General features: G+C 41.5%; 1 protein-coding gene across 2 annotated transcripts in view; it reads left to right on the top strand.

Annotated features, from left to right (window-relative positions):
* Positions 1 to 21,227, top strand: part of LOC310770892 (NLR family CARD domain-containing protein 3-like) — a 34,775-nt gene that overhangs the window by 6,918 nt on the left and 6,630 nt on the right. Inside the window, exons 3-8 of one of the 2 annotated variants that reach the window (XM_083663593.1) lie at positions 13,313 to 13,426; positions 13,986 to 14,064; positions 14,185 to 14,413; positions 15,384 to 17,169; positions 17,269 to 17,442; positions 18,727 to 18,900. In XM_083663593.1, coding sequence (XP_083519719.1) covers positions 13,377 to 13,426; positions 13,986 to 14,064; positions 14,185 to 14,413; positions 15,384 to 17,169; positions 17,269 to 17,442; positions 18,727 to 18,900 — 2,492 coding nt within the window. In that variant the 5' untranslated portion in view covers positions 13,313 to 13,376. The remainder of the gene's footprint in view (positions 1 to 13,312; positions 13,427 to 13,985; positions 14,065 to 14,184; positions 14,414 to 15,383; positions 17,170 to 17,268; positions 17,443 to 18,726; positions 18,901 to 21,227) is intronic. The other variant, XM_083663592.1, reaches the window with a different exon arrangement.

Genomic DNA, 21,227 nt, shown 5'->3' with positions numbered 1-21,227 from the left:
TTGGGGCATGTTGAATGTGTATAAGAGAGAGAGAGAGAGATATACTTTATTGTCCCGGGAGGGAAATTTGTCTTGGGCAAAAGTGCTTATACAACAACAGGTGTAACAGACAAGTAATACAAAACAGAACGGTCACAGTCACATTCACAGCATTGCACTGAGAGCACAGGAAGTGTACCAGCTAAGGTACTGATTGCACAACCCTATTGCACAGTAAATATATTCATCAATCCCTTAGTAAGGGAAGTAAAATAAGCAATAAAACCATAAACCCATAGAAACATAGAATAAAAAATAAAATAAAAGAATAAAAGGATAAAACATTAAAATAGGATTATGAAATAAGAGAAATAAAACCAAAGTACGAAGTAAGAGAAATAAAACCAAAGTAAAAGCAGTAAAGGAGACGCAGCGTACCTACTTGGGGTACCTCCCTCACCTCACTGGAGTGCTACACATGGGGGAAGAGAGGGCTGTTTGTTCAACAGAACAATTGAGGTGGGAAGAAATGATAGCTTGTAGCGGTTGCTTTTGTGTCTACTGGCTCCGAATCTCCTCCCAGATGGAAGCAGCTCATACTCAGAATATAAAATGTGAGAGGGATCAGTCAAGACTTTGTGAGCCAGGCTGATAACCTTTTTCTCGAAGATGGACTGGAGTGACACCGAATCATTGGTTCCAATCACTTTCTGAGCTGTGTGGACCATTTTCAGGATTCTAGTTTTGAGCTGAACGTTCAGAGACCCAAACCAAGCCGCCATGCCATATCTAATCAGGCTTTCCAACACGGCTTTGTAGAATGTGGACATAATGTTCTTGCTCACGCCATACAGTCTGAGTCTACGTCGTAGAAAGTGCAGGCGTTGCGCTAATTTGGAGCAAAGATAGTCCACGTGGACATTCCATTTGAGCAGGTGGTCCATCTGGATCCCCAGATATTTGTACGAGCAGACCTGCTCGATCGTGCTGCCCTCAATGACCACGCCCATACGGAAGAGGCATATATACACATATATGGACATACATCCGACACAAGGTCCACATATATGTCACATACATGTACATGTATGCACTTTGCATACAAACCCACCTGAGATATATGTATATATATGTGAGGATCATATATGTGATCCAAATATAAATTGACATATATGATCATATAGGCAATTAACATATATGAGTACTCCCATACATGTGATCATATATGCTCATGTAAGTAATGGACATATAGGATTATTCTAGCATATGTTTAGATATATGTACATATAAGCAATTAACATATAAGAATATTTCTACATATTTCCGCATATATGCAAATACAAGCAACACACATATATGTTATTCTCTTGCATATCAATATATGTGTGCATATGAGCATTAAACATATATGATTATTATTACGTATGTCAACATATATGCTCATATAATCAATTAACATATGCGGATGTTCGCATACATGTAATCATATATGTTTGTGTAAGCATTGAACATATAGGGTTAAACTTACATATGTCTACACATATGTGCATATCAGCAATTAACATATAAGAATTTACTTACATATGTAAGCATGTATGCTCATATAAGCAATTAACATATATGAGTATTCTCATACATGTGATCATATATGTTAATGCAAGTAATGGACATACAGGGTTATTCTTGCATATGTTTAGATATATGTACATATAAGCAATTAACATATAAGAATATTTCTACATATTTCCGCATATATGCAAATGCAAGCAACACACATATATGTTATTCTCTTGCATATCAAAATATGTGTGCATATGAGCATTAAACATATATGATTATTATTACGTATGTCAACATATATGCTCATATAATCAATTCACATATGCGGATGTTCGCATACATGTAATCATATGTTTGTGTAAGCATTGAACATATAGGGTTAAACTTACATATGCCTACATATATGTGCATATCAGCAATTACCATATAAGAATTTACTTACATATGTAAGCATGTATGCTCATATAAGCAATTAACATATATGAGTACTCCCATACATGTGATCATATATGCTCATGTAAGTAATGGACATATAGGGTTATTCTTGCATATGTTTAGATATATGTACATATAAGCAATTAACATATAATAATATTTCTACATATTTCCGCATATATGCAAATACAAGCAACACACATATCTGTTATTCTCTTGCATATCAAAATATGTGTGCATATAAGCATTACACATATATGATTATTATTACGTATGTCAACATATATGCTCATATAATCAATTAACATATGCGGATGTTCGCATACATGTAATCATATATGTTTGTGTAAGCATTGAACATATAGGGTTAAACTTACATATGTCTACACATATGTGCATATCAGCAATTAACATATAAGAATGTACTTACATATGTAAGCATGTATGCTCATATAAGCAATTAACATATATGAGTATTCTCATACATGTGATCATATATGTGCATGCAAGTAATGGGCATACAGGGTTATTCTTGCATATGTTTAGATATATGTACATATAAGCAATTAACATATACGAATATTTCTACATATTTCCGCATATATGCAAATACAAGCAACACACATATATGTTATTCTCTTGCATATCAACATATGTGTGCATATAAGCATTAAAGATATATGATTATTATTACGTATGTCAACATATATGCTCATATAATCAATTAACATATGCGGATGTTCGCATACATGTAATCATATATGTTTGTGTAAGCATTGAACATATAGGGTTAAACTTACATATGTCTACACATATGTGCATATCAGCAATTAACATATAAGAATTTACTTACATATGTAAGCATGTATGCTCATATAAGCAATTAACATATATGAGTATTGTCATACATGTGATCATATATGTTCATGCAAGTAATGGACATACAGGGTTATTCTATTATGTTTAGATATATGTACATATAAGCAATTAACATATTAAGAATGTTTCTACATATTTCTGCGTATATGCAAATACAAGCAACACACATATATGTTATTCTCTTGCATATCAAAATATGTGTGCATTTAAGCATTAAACATATATGATTATTATTACGTATGTCAACATATATGCTCATATAATCAATTAACATATGCTGATGTTCGCATACATGTAATCATATATGTTTGTGTAAGCATTGAACATATAGGGTTAAACTTACATATGTCTACACATATGTGCATATCAGCAATTAACATATAAGAATTTACTTACATATGTAAGCATGTATGCTCATATAAGCAATTAACATATATGAGTATTCTCATACATGTGATCATATATGTGCATGCAAGTAATGGACATACAGGGTTATTATTGCATATGTTTAGATATATGTACATATAAGCAATTAACATATAAGAATATTTCTACATATTTCCGCATATATGCAAATGCAAGCAACACACATATATGTTATTCTCTTGCATATCAAAATATGTGTGCATATAAGCATTAAACATATATGATTATTATTACGTATGTCAACATATATGCTCATATAATCAATTAACATATGCGGGTGTTCGCATACATGTAATCATATATGTTTGTGTAAGCATTGAACATATAGGGTTAAACTTACATATGCCTACATATATGTGCATATCAGCAATTACCATATAAGAATTTACTTACATATGTAAGCATGTATGCTCATATAAGCAATTAACATATATGAGTATTGTCATACTTGTGATCATATATGTTCATGCAAGTAATGGAGATACAAGGTTATTCTATTATGTTTAGATATATGTACATATAAGCAATTAACATATAAGAATGTTTCTAGATATTTCTGCGTATATGCAAATACAAGCAACACACATATATGTTATTCTCTTGCATATCAAAATATGTGTGCATTTAAGCATTAAACATATATGATTATTATTACGTATGTCAACATATATGCTCATATAATCAATTAACATATGCGGATGTTCGCATACATGTAATCATATATGTTTGTGTAAGCATTGAACATATAGGGTTAAACTTACATATGTCTACATATATGTGCATATCAGCAATTAACATATAAGAATTTACTTACATATGCAAGCATGTTTGCTCATATAAGCAATTAACATATGAGTATTCTCATACATGTGATCATATATGTTCATACAAGTAATGGACATACAGGGTTATTCTCGCATATGTTTAGATATATGTACATATAAGCAATTAACATATAAGAATATTTCTACATATTTCCGCATATATGCAAATACAAGCAACACACATATATGTTATTCTCTTCCATATCAAAATATGTGTTCGTATAAGCATTAAACATATATGATTACTATTATGTATGTCAACATATATGCTCATATAATCAGTTAACATATGCGGATATTCTCATACATGTAATCATATATGTTTGTGTACGCATTGAACATATAGGGTTAAACTTACATATGTCTACATATATGTGTATATCAGCAATTAACATAGAAGACTTTACTTACATATGTCTACATATATGTGTATATCAGCAATTAACATGACTTTACTGACATATGTCAGCAGGTATGCTCATATAAGCAATTAACATATATGAGTATTCTCATACATGTGATCATCTATGTTCATGTAAGTAATCCAGGGTGCAGCAGAGAGACTGGTTGGAGGGGGCGTGAACATTTCTCCAGAATTTGCATGGAAGTCCCATGATGCATTTGGGGCAGAGATTAGGGATCTAATATGGTTAATAACTCCACAGGATTTAATTTATGAAGCTTTTAAATTATATATTTGGAATCAGCTTTACGATGAGCTTCTAAATCATATATATAATGTTTACACTAAAACCATAATATAGACTGTGGGGCATTTTAATGACTCCACTGTCAAAAAACCCTTATTTTTCAATCTCATGCACACTGGACAAACCTTGAAAATATCCAGTAGTGCTGGAAGTCTTGCACAAAACTAACCATTTTCATGGTGGGTTTCACTTCTGAGATGTTGTTCAATCAAAAATAATTTGGAAAATTACATCTCTTTTAATGAAGAGATATGTGTTTTGATTCCATACATGTTCATATATTGTGATATATATGCACATATATCCTGGATATATAGGTGGATATATGTCGAATAGAGATAAATACATACAGTTATACACAGGTAATAGTCATATATGTTCATATAAAATAAAACATATATGTATGTATAGTTATTATTCATATATAGTTTTATATGTATTAACCATATATGCCCGTATAGTGTCAATGCATAGAAATGTACATATAATTAATTGCCATATGTGTCCATATACAATCTATACATGTATGCACATATATAATTATATAGGACAAACATATATGGACCATATATGAAACGTTCCAATTCCATACATGTTCATATATTGTGATATATATGCACATATATGCACATCTATCCTGGATATATAGGTGGATATATGTCGAATACAGATAAATACATACAGTTATACACAGGTAATAGTATTATATGTTCATATAAAATAAAACATATGCATGTATAGTTATTATTCATATATAGTTATATATGTATTAACCATATATGCCCGTATACTGTCAATGCATACAAATGTACATATAATGAATTGCCATATGTGTCCATATACAATCTATACATGTATGCACATATATAATTATAAAGGACAAACATATATGGACCATATATGAAACGTTCCAATTCCATACATGTTCATATATTGTGATATATATGCACATATATGCACGCATATCCTGGATATATAGGTGGATATATGTCGAATACAGGTAAATACATACAGTTATACACAGGTAATAGTCATATATGTTCATATAAAATAAAACATATATGTATGTATAGTTATTATTCATATATAGTTTTATATGTATTAAGCATATATGTCCGTATAGTGTCAATGCATACAAATGTACATATAATTAATTACCATATGTGCCCATATACAATCTATACATGTATGCACATATATAATTATATAGGACTAACATATATGGACCATATATGAAACGTTCCAATTCCATACATGTTCATATATTGTGATACATATGTACATATATGCACATATATCCTGGATATATATGTGGATATATGTCGAATACTTATATGAACATATACTACATGTATGTTTACTACATATATGTGTATATATGCCTCTTCCGTATGGGCGGGGTCATGGACCCTGACTGTTCTTGGGTCAAAGATCATTTCTTTGGTTTTACTAGTATTTAAAGTGAGGTGATTCCTGACACACCAGTCATTAAAACTGACGATTTCCCTGTAGTAGACAGAAGGACAGTCGTCTCCTTTCAGTAAACTTAAAATAATGGTGTCATCCGGGAACTTGATGACAAAGTTGCATGGCTCACTGTTCCTGCAGTCATTAGTATAGGCAGTAAAAAGAAAAGGTGAGCTTACTCCCCACTGGGGGGCGCCAGTGCTGCAATGTTTAACAGTGGAGATGGAGGAATTAACCTTCACCTGTTGAGTCCTATCTGTTAAAAGAGAATAAAACCATTTGATGATGAACGGGTTTATGTTCATCTTGACTAACTTCTGAACTAGCAGCAGGGGACGGAGTGTGTCGAATGCAGAACTAAAGTCTGCGAACAGAACTCGTGCGTAGGCTTTGGGGTGTGAGTCTATAACCTATTTTACCGACCCATTAGGTGGCGACAGTGCTCTCCAGATTAGAGAAAGTTGAGTAAAAAACAGAGAAGAAGTCGTTATGGAAACGGAAACGGCATCGCTATGCATCGATATGCATGAAGCATAACGTTAGCTGTGCCTGTGAACAGCAGTCAATCTGCTGCCACAATTGAGCCCCTCCGTCTCCGCTGCGATATCCCCTCCATATGATTTAGTTGCCGACACCAGCGTCTTTCTGAAAAGTTACATTATTCTCAGCTGGGAGCCGGCGACACTCTGTGAAAAAGCGGGGTGCAGCGCACTTTTCAGTGCAGAGCAAACGCAGAGCAAACGCAGCAGAGCCACCAGAGACACTCCCACGGAGGAGGAGGAGGGGGGTGGGGCACGCAGGGCAGCATACAACCATTGACAGTAAACACAGACCCAGACAGCAGGCTCGATGGACAGAGACAGGCAAACAAGCTAGAATATCTGATGCCCACCAGCAGTAAATCAAGACCAGCAAGAAGGTGTAGGGTCTATCCTGGCCAAACCTCCCACTGTCTCTTCTGCGTCTTCTCGTCGCATTGGCCGTCCCCAGTTCACCCCCTGTCCGAATAAACCACCGGTCCAGCTTTCAGTTAACGTAACATCCCAAAGTCACGTCCCTCTCTCTCGGTCCACCTCTAAACAGCCCACTGTCCCCTCCAACACTTTTCCAGCACGAAAGCCCCCCACGCTAGCCAGGCCGCCCCCCCTCATCCCCCCCTCTGTACTGATAGTCGGCGACTCAATCATAAAAAGAATCCGCTTTGCTAATGTCATAACCCGCTGCTTCCCCGGCGCCACCGTCCCCCTCCTCCTCGAAAAACTCCCTGCTCTCTTGGCCTCTCTTCCGCTGTCCATCCAGAAAATCATCGTCCATATCGGAACAAACGATACCACCCGCCAGCAATCCACACAAATGCAGACCGATTTCATCCGCCTTTTCACCGTACTAAACGAGAGCGGGAAGTCCATCTTTCTTTCCGGTCCAATCCCCACGTTGGGCCGGTCAGCAATGAGGTTTACCCGTATTCTCAGTCTCCACACCTGGCTTCAGTCGGAATGCAATATCCGTCATCTCAACTTCATCCACAACTTTGATCTGTTCTGGACCCGCTCCTCTTTGTTTGCACGTGATGGGCTCCATCCAAACATAGCAGGGTCTCACATGTTAGCTGCTAATATCCAGCACGCTGTCCAGTCGCTACCAAAATGACCACTAGTCCGTTCGTTACCTCCCAGTTCTTCTTCTCCGCTCTCCCCCTGTGAAACTTCTCTATCATCTCCTCACTCCGCTAGCGCCCCCTACCGACCGGGAGGACAACTCCTCCCTATACAGTTAAAACACCTCTCCACCATTGAAACACCTCCAGTGGCATCTCCCCACTCCGCTAGCGCCCCCTACCGACCGGGAGGCCAAATCCCTTTTACACCACCAGCAGTTGTCAAAACACACACCCCCTCAGTTGTTACCAAAACAGTTTTAATCAAATCAGATACTTCCATTTCCAATATCCCTGTATGTATAAACAATAGAAATCTTCACCCCTCTTCAGCAAAAAGCATTCCTAAAAATAGAAAAATAAACCTGACCAGTAGCAACCCTGACAATTTTTCACTCCCACAACCTTCCAACTCACCCTTCACTATCAATGCCGGACTCTGGAACTGTCAATCTGCCGTCAAGAAAACCGACATCATTTCAGCCCATGCCATCTCACAATCCCTACTGTTCCTCGCCCTAACAGAGACCTGGATAATTCCAGAGAATACGACAACTCCAGCGGCCCTCTCAGACGCCTTCACCTTCTCCCACACTCCCAGAGCCTCTGGTCGTGGGGGAGGCACTGGGCTTCTAACCTCTCCTAAATGGATATTCTCTGTCTCTTCTTTTTCTCACCTCTCTATTTCCTCCTTTGAATTTCACGCTGTCTCTGTATCTCTCCCCATTAAGCTTAGTATTATAGTCATCTACCGCCCACCTACTCCGCTTGGATCATTCCTAGACGAGCTGGATGCTCTCCTCTCTCTCTTCCCTGAGGATGGCACTCCTCTAGTCCTCCTCGGGGACTTCAATATCCCGGCAACATCACTTCTTTCTCCCCTCTTTCTCAACTTTTTCTCTTCTTTTGACCTCTCTCTCTCTTCTTCTCCGCCCACACATAAGGCCGGGAACCTCCTCGACCTTGTGTTTACCCGCTCCTGCACCACCTCCAATCTCACGGTTACTCCTCTCCCTGTCTCCGACCATCACTTCATAACCTTCTCCCTTCCCATCTCCCTCCCCAAACCCTCCCCACCCCCCACTCATATAACTACCACCCGTCGCAACATAAAAACCCTCACACCCTCGGCCCTCTCCTCTGCTGTCCTCTCTCTCCTCCCCCCAGTCGATAACTTCTCTCTCCTATCCACTGACGATGCTGCCACTAGTCTCCTTTCCTCTCTCACCTCAGCCCTTGACTCACTCTGTCCCCTCATCTCCAAACCAGCTAGATCCTGTCCCCCTGCACCATGGCTGTCCGAGGTTCTGCGGACTCATCGAACGGAGCTTCGGGCAGCCGAAAGAAAATGGCAAAAATCCCACGACCCATCTGATCTCTCAACTTACCACCTCATCTTAACAAACTTCACCACTGCCGTCACCACTGCTAAATCCTCCTTTTTCATTTCCCAAATTCATTCCTCTGCCTCCAATCCTAGAAAATTGTTCTCCACCTTCTCCTCTCTCCTCAACCCTCCTCCCCCTCCTCCCCCCTCTTCCCTATCTGCTGATGACTTCTTGACCTTCTTCTCCCAAAAAATTGATGACATCACCTCTTCCTTCCCCCCTCCAGCCACTAAAAACAGCTCTGACATCAAACCTGACTCTTCGGCCCCTGTCACTAGTCTGTCTTCCTTTTCTCCCCTCTCTCCCGATGCCGTCCTTAAACTCCTCTTGTCCCATCCTGCCACCACCTGCCCCCTGGATCCTATCCCCTCCCCTCTTCTCCAAACCATATCCTCCGATCTATCTCCTTTCCTCACTTCCCTCATCAACTCCTCCCTGTCCTCTGGTATAGTCCCGGCTCCCCTTAAAACAGCTAGAATCAAGCCACTCCTCAAAAAACCCTCCCTGGACCATACTGTCATACAAAATTACCGCCCAGTTTCTCTCCTACCATTCATCTCAAAAACCCTTGAACGCGCAGTATCGGAACAGCTTTCTCTCCATCTCTCTCGCAATAACCTTCTGGACCCCCTACAATCTGGTTTTAAACCCGCTCACTCCACTGAAACAGCTCTCCTCTCTGTCACTCATGCCCTTCACACAGCCAAAGCCTCCTCCCTCTCCTCTGTTTTAGTACTCCTGGATCTGTCAGCTGCATTTGACACGGTGAATCATCACATCCTCCTCTCCACTCTCACTGATCTTGGTATTTCTGGCACTGCACTCTCATGGTTCACCTCTTACCTTTCCAACCGCTCCCTTCAGGGCCGATTCTAGGGGGGGCCAAAAATTAATCTTGCCCACCCAAATTTTTTTTTTTTTTTTTTTTTTTTTTTTGTATCTCCCTTTTTGAATTCCAGGCGACCGCACTTAGGGTCGCGACCCGAAGGTTGGAGACCACTGGGTTAGTTAGTTTAGGGCACCTAACAGTAGTTATAGCTTTAATTTGATTTGAGAAATAAGCTCATCCAATGCAAAGAATATTATGGAGTTGATTATTTTAAACTATGGATTGTTATTTATTTGTTAGGGTAACAAAGTCAATCTGCTTTCAAAGTTTTAATTTCAGTTTGAGTTTGAATAAGACTAAAAATCTTGTAAATATAGGTTTGAAGGCTAAATGGCAAATAGTTTTTAGCTATGGTTAAGTCTCACTGCACTAGTCTTTAATTTGATTTGAGAAATAAGATCATCCAATGAAAAGAAATGTTATGGAGTTGATTATTTTAAACTGGATGAAGTATTTTTAATTATTTTTAGGGTAAGTCAATCTGCTTTCAAAGTAGTTTTCTTTGTCACTTTTCAGTTTGAATTTGAATAAGACTAAACGTCTTGGAAATATAGCAATAGTTTTGTAAATAGTTAGTTTGTACATAGTTTGCTAACAGTTTTGACAATAATAATGTAAACACTGGCCTGTCACCTGAGTGAAAGTTCCTTACAGTTTGGTGACCCAAAACAGAATGGTGACTCCTACTGGAACAATTTGGTTCAGTGTTTATGCCTGTGTTGCTGTCTGTTGTAGTGTAAAACGACTAAAGGGAGAGCAGGTGGTTACATGAAAGTGAGTGAGAAAAGGAGAAGATACTGAATAATGACATCACAACAGTATAATCCTAATGTTAATTTAAAATTAAATATTCTTGGATGAAAGTCCAAAAAACGTCAAATTTTCTTTGCCGCTGCCCTTGCAGGCAGCACCGAGAGTCCATTCCTACCTAAAAGTACTTCCAGCGCCACTGAATATAATGCAATTTAATCCCCATCCCCAAACCCACAACCTCTGGCAACCTACCGCCAAAGTTGCCCCCTACCAGCCCACCCTAGAGTGGCAGGCTAGATACGGGCCTGGCTCCCTTCAGGTTCTCTGGTGTGGGTCCCTCTCTAAATCATGCACTCTGAACACGGGTGTCCCCCAGGGATCTGTCCTCGGCCCCTTCCTATTTCTTCTGTATGTTAGGTCCCTTGGTCACATAATCTCCTCTCACGGGTTTTCCTATCACAGCTATGCCGACGACACTCAACTCTTTCTTTCTTTTCCCCCTAACGATACCCAAATTGAGGCACGCCTAGCCGCGTGTCTCAAAGACATTTTAACCTGGATGACCGCCCATCATCTAAAACTCAATCTCGACAAAACAGAACTTCTTTTCATCCCCGGAAAAAACTGCCCTCTCACAGACCTTTCCATCACCATAGAAAATACCACTGTACGGCCATCAAAAACTGTCAAAAACCTAGGTGTAATTATAGATAATCAGCTTTCAACCTCATCTTTCATCTCTGCAACCGCCCGCTCATGTAGGTTCCAACTGTACAATATCAGAAAAATCAGAAAATGTCTCACTAGGGAGGCAACTCAACTTCTGGTACAGGCACTTGTTCTTTCCCGCCTTGATTACTGCAATGTTCTCATGGCGGGGCTACCTGCCTCGGCCTTCCAATCCCTCCAGCTCATCCAGAACGCAGCTGCCCGACTGGTGTTCAATCTACCTAAATTCTCTCACGTCACTCCCCTTCTCCGCGACCTCCACTGGCTCCCAATTATAGCCCGCATTAAATTCAAGACCCTTGTACTGGCCTACCGGGCAGTTCACCGGTCAGCTCCTACCTATCTGCAATCTTTGGTCAGTTTTCAAACAACCAACCGTCCCCTCCGCTCCTCCACCTGCACAGCTCGCCTTGCCCCTCCATCACTACGTGACCCTGGGGGCCGCTTAGCCCACTCACGACTCTTTTCCTCCCTGGCTCCTCAATGGTGGAACGAGCTCCCCCCCTCTGTTATGCTGGCTGACTCGTTGGCCATTTTCCGCCGGAGACTAAAAACACACTTTTTCGAACTACATCTGGGCCCCTCCGAAAAGTGATGTGTGTATTTTATGTTCCCGTTTTTGTTTCTATTTATTGTTGTTTATTGTTGCATTTTATTGCTGTATTTTTATGCTATATTGTAATATGCTGTAAGTCGCTTTGGACAAAAGCGTCTGCTAAATGAAATAAAGTAAAGTAAAGTAAAGTGACACACTGAGAGCTGTCCAGTATAACCAGTATGTTACTGTGTCACACTGAGAGCTGTCCAGTATAACCAGTCTGTTACTGTGACACACTGAGAACTGTCCAGTATAACCAGTCTGTTACTGTGACACACTGAGAGCTGTCCAGTATAACCAGTCTGTTACTGTGACACACTGAGAGCTGTCCAGTATAACCAGTCTGTTACTGTGACACACTGAGAGCTGTCCAGTATAACCAGTCTGTTACTGTGACACACTGAGAGCTGTCCAGTATAACCCGTCTGTTACTGTGTCACACTGAGAGCTGTCCAGTATAACCAGTCTGTTACTGTGTCACACTGAAAGCTGTCCAGTATAACCAGTCTGTTACTGTGTCACACTGAGAGCTGTCCAGTATAACCAGTCTGTTACTGTGACACACTGAGAGCTGTCCAGTATAACCAGTCTGTTACTGTGTCACACTGAGAGCTGTCCAGTATAACCAGTCTGTTACTATGTCACACTGAGAGCTGTCCAGTATAATCAGTCTGTTACTGTGACACACTGAGAGCTGTCCAGTATAACCAGTCTGTTACTGTGTTACACTGAGAGCTGTCCAGTATAACCAGTCTGTTAGCGGGTTAGGGTTATTTACTGGTCTGTTACTGTGACATACTGCCTGTCTATCTGCCTGCCTGTCTGACTGTCTGTCTGTCTGTCTGTCTACCTGCATGTCTGTCTGTCTCTCGGTCTGTCTGTCTGCCTGCCTGCTTGTCTGCCTGCCTGTCTGTCTGTCTGCCTGCCTGCCTGTCTGTCTGTCTGTCTGCCTGCATGTCTGTCTGTCTAACCTTGTTCCTACATCAGCTCTGCTTTGTCCATCCTGTGTTTCTATCAGGATCCAGCAGGACAGAGCAGACTCCTCTGTCCAAAGTTGTGTGTCCCTGGGGAGTGACCGGTCTATGGATCATCCTTTTCTCTTCAAACATGGACACCACTCTACTGATAAAAGGTACAAACTTAAAACTGGTGAAAACAGATGTGTTTGTTGTCATCTGACTCAAAGTATCTTTGTACCACATGGTTTCTTCAGAGTCATTTTGTTATGTACAGTATGTCTAAAAAGTATTTGAATACATGACGTACTTACCTGTCAAATGATGGGAGGAGCACCTGAAGGCAGCAGGAATCTCTGTAAAGTGAGCACAGCTTCATGAGTTGGTCAATCTATGAGACAATGAGGTCAATATTGGACCTTTAGACCCACTAGGCATCTTGCACGCTTGATTCCTAGGCTCGCCCGCTGCACGGCCTCGCCTGTCCTGCAGCTCACCGAGCTGGCCCTGCAGCTCATGTACCGGCCCCCTCGGCTGCTGCATCGCCTTGCAGAAGCCTATAGAATAAGAATGAGAAGTGTCCGTGTGTGTGTGTGTGTGTGTGTGCGTGTGTGTGTGTGTGTGTGTGCGTGTGTGTGTGCGTGTGCATGTGCATGTGTGCGTGTGTGTGTGTGTGTGTTAGAGAGAGACATGATATGATGGTATAACCTACTATCTGATGTTTTGTCCCCCCAGAGTTTACCAGGAGAGGTCAGAGGTTCCCAGTGGTCAGTCTGCCCAGGAGCCTCAACCAGACCTGGAGTCCATCTTTATGGTGTGGAAATGAACAAAAACACGTTTGACTTCACCAACGAGTCTTTCAGTCTATGATGGATCTGATGTTGTGTTCCATGATTTTATTAAGAACGTTTCATTTATTATGATTCTGTTCCAGCTGCTTGAGGAGAACATCATCACCTTTGTCAAGAAGGAGCTGAGAAGGTTCCAGAGGGTTCTGAGTCCAGATGAGCCAGAATGCTCAGAGAGTCAGAGGGAGGAGGAGGAGGAGGTGGATGGTGAGGAGGAGGAGCAGAGGAGGAGCAGCAGAGAGGATTTTCTAAACATCACACTGCTCTTCCTGAGGAGCATGAAGCAGGAGGAGCTGGCTGACTCTCTGCAGCGCAGTAAGAGGCTTTCAACAGCTTTAACATGATGGAGATGGGACATGGTGGAAAATGAGAGATGATTTAAATCAACAGGTTCTCATTACCAGTGCGTCAAAATACGTCGATTTGTCACGCCACCTCAATGTCATTATTGCGGAGGTGAATGGCTACCTTTTACGTCATATTTGGGTGCGTACGTTCCTCCAGCACAGACACCGGCTCTCCTTGTTTCTTTATCGCCCTGCTCAGCAAAATAACCAGGAAGAGAGCCGAGCCCTGACTCTCTTCCTGCTTATTTGGTCGAGCAGGTTGGCCGTGACCGGCTGCCACTGGACACAGCTACCGGCTACTGTGGCTACTGGCTACTGTGTCTACCGGCTACTGTGGCTACCGGCTACTGTAGCTACTGGCTACTGTGGCTACCGGTGGCCCGGCAACATTTCACGGGAGCCACGGCTCGAATCCAGGGTAAATTTAGGCAAGCACAACAACTTGGTTGGGTTTAGGCAAGTAAAACAACCTTAAGTTTAGGCAACAAAAGCAACTTGGTTGGAGTTATAGTTCAGGTCAGGATTTGAAACAGGTCTCTCATGATGAGAAAGTTACAAGCCGGGAACACTACAGGTCCGCCTCTCCAAGCACTTCTCCCTATAGTGTGACTTTGACCTACTTAAGCCTCAGACTGTTATTACAATCAAGACCACTGGGGGTGGCCACGAGGTGAGCTCCAGACGGTCCGGTGGTTCTTCTTCTGCATATTATGATGTGAAGGTAGTGTACTCTTTCTCGTTCGCAATAACGACGTCAAGGTGCCGTGACAAATCAGCACATTTTTGGGAGTGAGGGTTGATTTAAATATATAAATATAAATATTTGTAAAACGAGACCAAATGAGTTCAAGATTAACTAATTCTCTGCCATAGACGCAAGATATACATTTACCAGGAAATGTTCACTCTTTGATGTTATTTGTCGTTTGTTCTTTCAGAAACTCTTTCTCCTATCTGCCAACGTGAACTCAAATGTAATCTGAAGGAGAGGTTTCAGCGTGTGTTTGAAGGGATTGCTAAAGCAGGAAACCCAACTCCTCTGAATCAGATGTACACAGAGCATTACCTCACAGAGGGAGGGAGTGGAGAGGTCAATGATGAACATGAGGTCAGACAGATTGAAGCAGCATCCAGGAAACCAGCCAGACCAGAAACACCAATCAAATGTGAAGACATCTTTAAACCGTTACCTGGAAGAGATAAAGCAACCAGAACATTGATGACAATGGGAGTGGCTGGCATTGGGAAAACAGTCTTAACACAAAAGTTCACTCTGGACTGGGCTGAAGACAAAGCCAACCAGGATATACAGTTCACATTTCCATTCACTTTCCGAGAGCTGAATCTGCTGAAAGCGAAAAAGTTCAGCTTGGTCGAACTTCTTCATCGCTTCTTCCCTGAGACCAAAAAAGCAAGAATTTGCAGGTTTGACAAGTACCAGGTTTTGTTCATCTTTGACGGTCTGGATGAGTGTCGACTTCCTCTAGACTTCCAGAACAACGAGATCCTGACTGATGTTACAGAGTCGACCTCAGTGGACGTGCTGCTGACAAACCTCATCAGGGGGAAACTGCTCCCCAAAGCTCGCATATGGATGACCACACGACCTGCAGCAGCCAATCAAATCCCTGCTGAGTGCGTTGACATGGTGACAGATGTGAGAGGGTTCACTGACCCACAGAAGGAAGAGTACTTCAAGAAAAGATTCAGAGATGAGAAGCAAGCCAGCAGAATCATCTCCCACATCAAGACTTCACGAAGCCTCCACATCATGTGTCATATCCCAGTCTTCTGCTGGATCACTGCTAATGTTATGGAGTCTTTGTTGGAAACCAGTAAGAGAGAAGACCTGCCCAAGACGCTGACTGAGATGTACATCCACTTCCTGGTTGTTCAGTCCAAACTACAGAACATCAAGTATCATGGGGGAACTGAGGCAGCTCCACATTGGACGACAGAGAGCAGGGAGATGATTCTCTCTCTGGGAAAACTGGCTTTTGAGCAGCTGGAGAAAGGCAACCTGATCTTCTATGAAGCAGACCTGACAGAGTGTGGCATTGATATCACAGCAGCCTCAGTCTACTCAGGAGTGTTCACACAGATCTTTAAAGAGGAGTGTGGGCTGTACCAGGACCAGGTCTTCTGCTTTGTACATCTGAGCATTCAGGAGTTTCTGGCTGCTGTTTATGTCATCGCCTCATTTATCGACTCCGGTGTCAATCTGCTGTCAGAACCACAATCAACCTCCAGAGACAAATCTCAGGTAATTCACCTCTGCCAGAGTGCTGTGGACATGGCCTTACAGAGCCCAAATGGACAGCTGGACTTGTTCCTCCGCTTCCTCCTGGGTCTTTCACTGCAGACGAATCAGAGACTCCTGCAAGGCCTGCTGACACAGACAGCAAGTAGCTCACAGACCAATCAGGAAACAGTCCAGTACATCAAAGAGAAGATCAGGGACATTCCTTCTGCAGAGAGAAGCATCAATCTGTTCCACTGTCTGAATGAGCTGAAAGACCATTCTCTAGTGGAGGAGATCCAACAGCACCTGAGATCAGGAAGTCTCTCCAGAAAGAAACTTTCCCCTGCTCAGTGGTCGGCTCTGGTCTTCATCTTACTGTCATCAGAAAAAGACCTGGAGGTGTTTAACCTGAAGAAATACTCTGCTTCAGAGGAGGCTCTTCTGAGGCTGCTGCCAGTGGTCAAGGCCTCCAATAAATCTGTGTAAGTGCAGCAAACTGATAGATTAATATATGATGTGATAATACATTAATCTGTGATATATTTTAATGTTCTTGTTTGTCTTCATCACTAATTCTTCAGGCTGAGTGGCTGTCAGCTGTCAGAGAGAAGCTGTGAAGCTCTGGCCTCAGTTCTCAGCTCCAAGTCCTCTAGTCTGAAAGAGCTGGACCTGAGTAACAACGACTTTCATGATCCAGGCGTGAAGGTTCTCTCTGCTGGACTGGAGAGTCCACACTGCAGACTGGAAACTCTCAGGTCAGGATAACTGTTCAACAGACACATTAAATTCTGCATTAGCCTATATGCACATTAATGTCAGTGAAAATACCTGAGTGAATGTTATTGACTTTAAAAATCCATACAGTAAGTTAGGCCTCCAGCTGTTTCAAGTGGTCTCGCATAGACAGACAGACAGACAGACAGCCAGCCAGACAGACAGACAGACAGGCAGGCAGGCAGGCAGACAGACAGACAGACAGACAGACAGACAGACCGACAGACAGACAGGCAGGCAGGCAGGCAGGCAGACAGACAGACAGACAGACACTGCAATCTCTCCATATACAGACAGATATGCACCAGGTATCACTGCTGTATCTTGTTGGCTCATGTTTGGCAGTTTGTAAGCAAAAAAATAAAAATAAAAATATCTTAGTTTTAAACTTTTTTTCCATTGTTCTCAGGTGTGACAAGGCCCAAAATGATCACTTTATTATGTAGATACAGTAAGTTAGGCCTTGAGCTGTTACAAGCGGTTTCACATAGACAGACAGACTGACAGACAGACACCACAATCTCTCCATATACAGACATGCACCAAGTATTGCTCCTATTTTTGGCAGTTTGTAATAAAAAAATAAAATTACTGTTTTAATTTTTTTTTCCATTGTTCTTGGTTGTGACAAGGCCCAAAATGATCACTGTAAGCAGAGTATTGATCACTATAAGCAAACTATTTAAACAGCATGTGTATAGGAATGATTCAGGACCAAGCTTTATGACCAATATAAGCATGTGATCACTATAACCGTGATCATTATAAGCGGATTCCACTGTAGTGAGTTTTCATTGAGAGTTGGGATCTCTCTTTCACAAAACCTGTGCAAAAGCTCACAACATCGAATAAACAATCAATAAATGATTATTGCTGGGTGATGTTGCTGAAAATGTTATACACTTTTCATATGATCATAATAACGTTTTAAAGGCTTAATGTTTATCCTGAATATAAGTTTAAATATATCACTCAACTTGTATTTAAAACACGTCTTTATTGCTAGAATCAAAGTAAAAACAAATTCCACCAACTCTCTGCAGCTGTCAGCATTTCCAGATGTGAGATTTTTATCAAAAGTTAATTTGGAGGTTGTAGGCTACTGGTCAGCTTCCAGGTGTGTGTGTGTGTGTGTGTGTGTGCGTGCGCGTGCGCGTGCGCGTGCGCGTGCGTGTGTGTGTGTGTGTCACAACTATTTGAAAAACAGGATAGAAAAATAAATATTTTAATGTTCTTGTTTGTCTTCATCATTAATTCCTCTTCAGGCTGAGTGGCTGTCAGCTGTCAGAGAGAAGCTGTGAAGCTCTGGCCTCAGTTCTCAGCTCCCAGTCCTCTAGTCTGAAAGAGCTGGACCTGAGTAACAACGACTTTCATGATCCAGGCGTGAAGCTTCTTTCTGCTGGACTAAAGAGTCCACACTGCAGACTGGAAACTCTCAGGTCAGGATAACTATTCAACAGACACATTCAATTCTGCATTAGCCTACATGCACATTAATGTCAGTGAAAATACCTGAGTGAATGTTATTGACTTTAAAAATCCATACAGTAAGTTAGGCCTCCAGCTGTTTCAAGCGGTCTCACATAGACAGACAGACAGACAGACAGACAGACAGACAGACAGACAGACACACAGGCAGACAGACAGACAGACAGACAGACACACACCACAATCTCTCCATATACAGACAGAGAGACAGACAGACAGACAGACAGACAGACAGACAGACAGACAGACAGACAGACAGACACACACACACACACACACCACAATCTCTCCATATACAGACATGCACCAAGTATTGCTGCTATTTTTGGCAGTTTGTAATAAAAAAAAAAGAAATTACTGTTTTATTTATTTTTTCCATTGTTCTTGGTTGTGACAAGGCCCAAAATAATCACTGTAAGCAGAGTATTGATCACTATAAGTAAACTATTTAAACAGCATGTGTATAGGAATGATTCAGGAGCAAGCTTTATGATCAATATAATCATGTGATCACTATAACCGTGATCACTATAAGCGGATTCCACTCTAGTGAGTTTTCATTGAGAGTTGGGATCTCTCTTTCACAAAACCTGTGCAAAAGCTCACAACATCGAATAAACAATCAATAAATGATTATTGCTGGGTGATGTTGCTGAAAATGTTATACACTTTTCATATGATCATAATAACGTTTTAAAGGCTTAATGTTTATCCTGAATATAAGTTTAAATATATCACTCAACTTGTATTTAAAACACGTCTTTATTGCTAGAATCAAAGTAAAAACACTAGATGTTCCTCAGTAGAGCTCAGAATTCCACCAACTCTCTGCAGCTGTCAGCAGATCCAGATGTGAGATTTTTATCAAAAGTTAATTTGGAGGTTGTAGGCTACTGGTCAGCTTCCAGGTGTGTGTGTGTGTGTGTGTGTGTGTGTGTGTGTGTGTGTGTGTGTGTGTGTGTGTGTGTGTGTGTGTGTGTGTGTGTGTGTGTGTGTGTGTGTGTGTGTGCGTGCGCGCGCGTGCGTCAATGTGAACAGGGCGCTCCTGAAAAAGAGAGCATTGAGACTCCTCCCCCTGTATAAATAAAGGTTACAAAACAGAAATAGTGGAGGGTTTGTCTCTTCTTCTGTCTGCTGATTGGCCATGAAGTTTGATGGTGTTACTTGACTCTGTTCAGACGTGTCTGCCTTTTTAACACCTCACCAATCAGTGTGAAAAGTTAACTAAATTACTTCCTCATCCCATAACCAATCTTTCCATAAAGTTTCATGCAAATGCATGAATACCTTTTGGAGTTATCCTGCTAACAGACAAACAGACAGAACAGAACAGGGTGAAAACAAAACCCCGTCCAATTTCCTTAGTGGAGGTAAAAATAAATGAAACAAACAAGCGGGAGTTAAATTGTTTTTCAGTCTCTCTTTGTTTTGTTTTTGCTCTGTAGCCTTATATGATCTTTGAATAAGAATAACAAAACAAAGCAGTGAAAGCTGCTTCTCCTCCTTCTAAATATGACCTTAATGCACAAACGCAGCAGAAACCAGCAGCACAGCAATGAGTGGACTGAAGTGTTTATGTTTATGTTTATGTTTATTTGCACATTAAAGGAAAACAGAAACAAAATAAAAAATGTTTACAACATTGGAGAAAAAAACATGTGCAGGTGAGATAGAAACCCACTACGGGTTTATATAAAGATCTCACCTCAAGTGCAGAGACAGAAACTCAGCAAGAGGTCCGGGTCATGAATAGTTCAGTGGAGCCATCTAGTGGTGAACCGGGGCTATAGCAAGTAAACAGAGAAGAGCGAGCAACAACCGCGCTGGAAGTGGGGAGCTGCCGGGGCTGCAGCCCCCCATGGTGGCGGCCTCAGCCCCTGCACCTTCCTGACGCAGCCCCCGCCAGCCCCCCCCAGCCCCACCCTCATTTGGCGAAACTTCAGTGACTGTCACAGGCATCTCTCTCTCTCTCTCTCTCTCTCTCTCTCTCTCTCTCTCTCTCTCTCTCTCTCTCTCTCTCTCTCTCTCTCTCTCTCTCTCTCCTCCCTCCCCTCATTTCCCCGTGGGTGCTCTGCTCTGGGCTCTAGGCTGTGGCTGGGCGGGGTCGAGTCTCTTTACATGATTTGATAGCAAACTCCACCCACCCCAGGCCCGCTGGCGGCCCCGGGTTACAAAACGAGTTGATCAAAACATAGCCCAATCTGATTGGCTGCATGAGTTAGTGCACTCTATGTGACCCTGCTGACGTAGTGAGTAAACACACTTGCGCATTGAGCGG

This window comes from Poromitra crassiceps (assembly GCF_964638095.1).
Source record: "Poromitra crassiceps genome assembly, contig: HAP1_SCAFFOLD_255, whole genome shotgun sequence".
Lineage (NCBI taxonomy): Eukaryota > Metazoa > Chordata > Actinopteri > Beryciformes > Melamphaidae > Poromitra > Poromitra crassiceps.
This window is presented reverse-complemented; position numbering and strand designations above follow the sequence as displayed.